The sequence below is a fragment of the Cryptotermes secundus genome, unplaced genomic scaffold (genome assembly GCF_002891405.2).
Source record: "Cryptotermes secundus unplaced genomic scaffold, Csec_1.0 scaffold565, whole genome shotgun sequence".
NCBI classification, from domain to species: Eukaryota; Metazoa; Arthropoda; class Insecta; order Blattodea; family Kalotermitidae; genus Cryptotermes; species Cryptotermes secundus.
In genome coordinates this window covers 1,362,807-1,369,559 of record NW_019731581.1, presented here as the reverse complement: position 1 = coordinate 1,369,559, position 6,753 = coordinate 1,362,807, and the positions used below count along the sequence as shown (strand labels likewise).

Sequence of the window (6,753 nt, the reverse complement as noted above, 5' to 3'; positions counted from 1 at the left end):
TATGTATGTATGTATGTATGTACATATTACATGATATTCACATTGTACTTGACAAAAATAGGAACTGGGATAGCTCGGTTGTTGTAGTGACTAGGCTACAGACTGGACTACTGAGAAGTTGGGATTCATTTCTCAGTAGGGACAAAAGATTTTTCTCTTCTCCAAGATGTCCAAACTGGCTCTGGGGCCCACCCATCCTCCGATATGAAGGGTACCAAGGGTTAAAGTGGCAGGGGCATAGTGCCAAGGTTAAGAATGGTGGAGCTATACATCCACTCACCCATACACCTTCATGGCATGTTGCTTAATTGATTAAGTCCACAGATAACTCTGCCTTTACTTAACCAGCTATTTGTGGCTAGAAGTTGGGTGTAGAAATAATGTTTAAAAAAATATGTAAGAATCTGTTGGCACTGTCTTCTCTCCAATATTTACTGCAGTTACACACACATGACCGAAATGATTAAAGATGAACATAAAATGTGTAAAAAGTAAGGTTTTTGAAACCATTAACAAGGTTTTATAGTAGTTCCTGTTTTATTATTTTGTAACAGAACCAGAAACTAAGCTTGCTGTCTGAAGTGGAAAGAAGTCGCAGTCACCTAGGAGCTCTTAAAAAACGTTATGAAGAAGTTACTTATCTATCCCAACAGAGTGAGTTGCTCAGATGTAAGAAAGAAGAACTGGGACCTCTCATGGGTAAGTTTCCAAAGTTTAAGGGTTTCTTCCAATTCCAATTTTTATAATCCTGGCAGCCATATAATCTAAATCAGGCTTTATTGATTTTAAATTGTTCAGAAAATATATGTCCAGTGCTTAATTTTGTTTTAAACAAATTTATTAGATCACACCAAATCTTGTCGGTTACTATTATATAAGCATCATATTTGAGTGACATTGATTCTTGTGCTTTATGTGTACATATTAGAAAAGTAAAGTAAAGCTATCCCTGTAACAGGCCGTGCAGGCCCATAGGGTTGTGAGACGTTGAGGTTCCCACATTATCTAGACAATCGGCTCAAAGATGGCAGTAAGGTTGTCAGCCATACGGGCTGGCCGCGCTTTACTCCCCTGGAAAATTATTTAATTAATTCCTGGTACTCATTTCTGTTAGAGGCTGAGTCGACCCAGGGCCATAGTGCAGCTGAAAGGATTAGGTCAATTGAAAAAAAATCAGTGACCTCATTGGGACTTGAACCCCAACCTTCCGGCTTGTAACGTAGTGCCTCAACCAACTACACTACCGCGTGCCCCTATGTATACATATTGTTTGAGAATATGAAGTGTTTTTGGTACAGAGTTTTTCTCATAGAACCAAATCTCTTGACTCCCTTGTGTCTTATATATAACTACGTGCATTTTTCTGTTCACATATTGTTTGTTGCACTCTGATGCATCTACTGTGTCATTTGTATTGTTCATACATTGTTATATACATACACATGCACGCGCACACATTTGTTTTTCTGTCCTGTTGCTGAAGTAGTGATCTGTTAGCCTACTGTTATCAGAATTGGAGTGAAATAATTATGGTCTGTGTGTAGGTAGATGGCATGTCTCTTTCTCTGGCTTGGTGTTGACACCCTATCCATTCTTGGGAGTATGAGGACCATAACCAAATCAGAGATGATGAGCAGATTGTGGTTCTGACAATGGTGTATAACACTCAGAATTACTGGTTCTCAGGTTTTTTGGAATACCAGATGATGAACAAAGTCCAGAAACCTGGTAGTTCTCAGAGATGATGAGTTCATGTGGCCTTCTTGATAAATTTATAGTGACTGAGTAAGAAGACAGGGTAAACATTTCAAAAGAAAGGACTGATAACATTGTTTTTCATCACATTGCACCATATGTTGACCTTTGGTGACATGTGCTCATATTTAATAACCAGTAATTGTATGGATGTTATTGTTATACTTAGAAATCTTAATTATGGGTAATATTATTTTGAGCTCAGAAACTTGTTATTGTTGAATTGAATTGAATTTATTTACATTCTATAAATCCTAAGCAGGTTAGTACCTTTGGATACAGAACAAGTCAAAATGTTACATACATAAGTACAGGCAATTTTAGCTTAAAAATTAATATAACTTAATTTTACATCATTCTCTATTTACATTGAAGTATTCATCTAAAGAGTAGAAGGAATGAGCATGTAGATAATTCTTTAACTCTGATTTAAACTTTTTAGTATCATTGCCCAAGTTTTTAATACTTTGTGGCAGATTGTTGAACACTTTTATGCCAGTAAAGTAGACTCCTTTTTGATATACTGATAAAGTTGATGAGGGTAGGTGGAAGTTATATTTTTGTCTAGTATTCATGTTATAGACATCAGAATTTAATTTGAATTTATCTTTGTTGTAAACAACAAATAGGAGAAATTTGTAGGTGGGAAAAGTCCCAGATATTTCGCTGTGGATTGTGATCTTAAAGATAATGAGATTTGCATTCGGTCCCCAACATTTTGTCACAACTGAGAACAATAGTTCTCTTAATGCACTACAACAGATGTGTTTATGAACTTAATGGAGTGTCATTGTAGTGATTCCTCTCTTTCAGACCTGGTGTCAGATGGACTAAAAAACACGGATCTCTTAAAAAATGCACTAGACACTGGATTGCCTGTTAAAGGGTTCAAAGCCGAGTCAAATGCCTGTAAGTAGAAATATGTCAAAATTTACTGACTTCATTTTCTACAGAAAAAGCAGCAGCCCCCCAGACCACTACTCATAATAGCTCACACATACCCTTCAGCTTGCTTTCCTTACTTATTAAGAAAAGACAGGCTTGCAGTATCGTGTCTCAGTCCCCTCCAATAACGTTTGAACCACTCGACCAATTTTCATAAAACTTTGAATGAGTATCATGCAACTAAGCAGTGTTCCATGGCCTTTCTTCCTTAGAGCACATCCAGGTTTCTCAAAGATGTGTGATGGCACACCACAAAATTTTGCCTCAGGAAAAAGGGCCATAAACGTGTAAGAATGTAGGCATATGAAAACAAAAATATGACACATGCTTACTGTTTTGTTGAAGGCATGTTTTTCTAGCTTATTGCGAGATAAACAGTAGTTTATCACAATAAACACTTGAGCATGGATGTTAGCATGTTACTTATAATTCCTTGTGATGAATGCACCTGTTATATGTACACTGTATATACTTTTACAATATTCTGATTTTAGGTAGTCTCAAGAATACATTATGTGATAGCAGTAAGGCGCTGGAGAAGACATGGGGAGCAACCTGTGAACATGGGGCACTTTATGACAAAACAGGCCAAGAAGTAGCAGATATTCTAAGTACTTTAACGAGTATTGCTGAAGCACAAAGGAGGTACAGTATACATTCTGATTTGTAGCATATGAACTGCTGGGGTTATTTCATGCCAAATAACTGTGAATTGGAGGGGAGAGCAGGCCTATATGTTCCTGACACTTTAAAGGATTCCCAATATCTACTTCAGTTCTTGGGGCATCTGTTCACTAGCCAAAATGCATATTCATTAAAATTCACTGAAGACATTCAGCATTAAAAATTTGTTCATGTAAGATGTTTAAAGATGCCTACCTATTTTTCCCCATGTAAGAGGTTTCTGCATAATAGGATTTCCTGTGTGAAAGATTTTAAAATTTTTTTTCACTAAAGCATTACTTCTTCTTGGAGAAAGAAATATATTACAAGCTGTACATAGTGTTTGAATTCATATGTCACTGATACTTGGTCAATCTTGGCATGAATGTCATCAGCTTGATTGGTTTACCTATGATGTAGATAGAGTACACAAAGTGAACAAAGCGACTATAAAAATTTGTTGGACACGCCAGTTTCTTTGTTGAAAGAAAACAAAATGTTGTCAGATACAGGGAACACCTGAATATTGTCATGTGTGTAATCGTTTGAAACGAGGTTTGGTTCGGTAATGGATTAACCTGACTCCTACACAACTTGTGACTGTACTTTACAGTTAACTATAACATGTGCTAAGTCTTTCTATGTCTTTACTATGCATTGCTGTGTTGTGGCTTCCAACAGTGGGGATTCCTCCACCGGGGCGACTCTCATGAGAGATTCAGACTTGTCTGTCTGTTTGCCTGCAGATTCTCCTGGCTTGTCCAGCTGGTCTCCTTATATAGCCTATGCATGGACCCAACAGAGAACACCACCTCCAACAGCTCCTCTGTTGTTGCATTCATTGCCATGAAAACATGTTTGCCAAGACGTTCCCTAGCAATGTCCACCTAATAAGATCCATTTACATTTTCAGTAAATGAAATGGAGTCCCATTGTTATCTAAGAGAGTACACAATTCAAAATTGTTAATAATTTCAGAAAATTTTTAAATGGTAAAATTCCCTCTTCTTCCTTGCAGTGAACAAGCACAATTTACTCCATAGAGCAGAGTCCTTCCTGAGAAGCTTATAATGACTCGGGTGGTCAGAAACTTCACTGACTATTTACAGAATTCAATGGTTAACAGAGTCCACCACTCCTTTAATTTTTTTAACTAAAATTTTGTACAAATTTATTATTTCCCCATGTGTTCTACATGTCCAGTCTATCCCATCAACCACACCTGTTACTTTGTTCTGTTTATTTCTTAAACAGGAAGCCTAAAAAATATGTAGTCTCATATTAGTTTCACCAGGTGGCAGCATGTAGTGGATGCCTTAAAATCAAGCATGTATCTTTCTACACTGTGTCTCCCCTTCATTTACAAATAAACATATGTGTGAAATTTAATTTATCTCATTTGTGAGAGACATAGTTGTAATTACAGAGAATGTATGCTGTGTTTTTGCAGATGTGGTGCAAGTTCAACCGCTCTCAACCATGAGGTACTGAAAGAAAGTTGCCTCAAAGTTATGCAGCAAAGGAACAAAAAATTATAGGAAATATAATATTGAGTTAGCCTACAGCTTACCAGTTTGTTTACTTAATAATTGTCAATTATGACTTAAAAACAAAATATACTAACAGTGTTATTTTGTGTCTTGGGAAAAAATTAAAGCTACTTAATTTCTATAAAAGAAATACATAAAAGATTCATTGGTTAAAATTTGTGGCAAATTGACCTGATTCCAAAATTCCCAATGCAAGTACCACAGTATTTTGAGACCTACTTATGCATGCACATGTGTATGTGTTGTGTACATATGTGAGAGAGAGCGTGAGACTATAAAATATATTGGTTATGGGTGTACATATAGTATGTTAATTATAAAAATTATCACATTTGCACAAATATATGTCGGTATCTATAACTTCCGCCGGTCATGGTAGCCGAGCGGTCTAAGGCGTGCACTGTCTTCGCTCGCTTGGAAACCGGGATCGTGGGTTTGAATCCTACTCAGGGCATGGATGTTTGTGTGCGTTTTTCTGTGTTTGTCTACAGGTAGAGGCCTTGCAACGAGCTGATCACTCGCCCAAGGAGTCCTACCGTATGTGTAAGATCTAGAAAAACCAAAGTGAACGGAGAAGTTCATGGAGGTAGGCCTAGGCCCACTGGGGCTGTAGTGCCAAGGAAAAGAAAATCTATAACTTCCCATTATGCTGAATAAACAGTAATTCCTCATGTACAATATGTGCTTAGAAATTCAAAAAACAGTAACTTAGCTGTATGTGATTCTAAAGTTGATGTCTCATGTGCTCATGGAAGCATGTGTACTAATTTCTACAGGGTCTTCCTTGGATGCTGGAATCCCCAAAACCTCCTTACTGTCAGCCTGTTACCTGGAACCTAAGCCATCATTTGCCAAGGAAAAGAAATGTGATGATAGCCAAATATGCCATGCAATGTAAACATAGACATGTATTTCTTAAAGTAAGTAAACTGCATAATAGAACTCGTTCTTACAGTAGATGCTCAAAATGTCTGTCTTTGCTGTTAAACTTGAAGTCTCTTGACAGGATTATCTGACACTTATTTGAGGTCATTGGCCTTGATAGATGTAATTGTTTCACAGATGATGTGCTGAGGTTCATCCTTTTGTGGGAAATATTTAAATATGTTTAGTTTTTTAGGTTCTCCACAGATAAAAATCACAGCGATTTAAGTCTGGAGACCTTACAGACTAAAATCTCAGACCTGTCAGTCTATCATCAGACACATCCTTTAAAACAATGGCATAATTAATATGTCCTGTAGCACCATCTTGCATAAAATAACCATATGTTTACTTGCATCCATAATGGTTTCAAAAAAATGGCTATAGAATATTAGTGACAGACCACTGTGAATTAGTAGTCTGTTAAAAAATATGGCTTGTACTTGTTAGGAACACCATCACACATTACAAAATGCATTCTTCTCTTTTAATTCCCTTCTTCAGTTTCTGAACTTACCAAATTTTATATGACAGTACATGTAACTTTTTAGTCCCTCACCACACTTTTTGTTAAAACCTGTGCCTGTTGAGCTAATGGTATCTCGGTTTGTGAAGTGAATGTTCTGTTCTGGCTTCAGTTTTGTCATTCTGTCTAGTGCCTTTCTTGTCTAAGAAATTTCCGTTGAGCATACTGTGTTCACCAATTTGGAAATCATGATGTAGCTGCATCTCAAATGCCAGAATACTTGTGACAAAACATTCTTTTACATAACATGATTTTCATGTAAGTATTGTACAAAATATCTGCTCTTCAGTGCTATAAATGGTAAACATAAAGTTCTCCCTGTGCTTAACTAATTAAGCACTATGCCATGTAGGCATATGTGGGATGAGAACATGAAACAGACATGTGAGT

General features: G+C 36.8%; 1 protein-coding gene across 1 annotated transcript in view; it reads left to right on the top strand.

The window, feature by feature from the left end:
* Positions 1-5,260, top strand: part of LOC111867214 — a 12,548-nt gene extending 7,288 nt beyond the window's left edge. Inside the window, exons 4-7 of the mRNA XM_023856850.2 lie at positions 555-699; positions 2,569-2,664; positions 3,195-3,345; positions 4,814-5,260. Coding sequence (XP_023712618.1) covers positions 555-699; positions 2,569-2,664; positions 3,195-3,345; positions 4,814-4,901 — 480 coding nt within the window. The 3' untranslated portion in view covers positions 4,902-5,260. The remainder of the gene's footprint in view (positions 1-554; positions 700-2,568; positions 2,665-3,194; positions 3,346-4,813) is intronic.
* Positions 5,261-6,753: the final 1,493 nt, after the last annotated feature.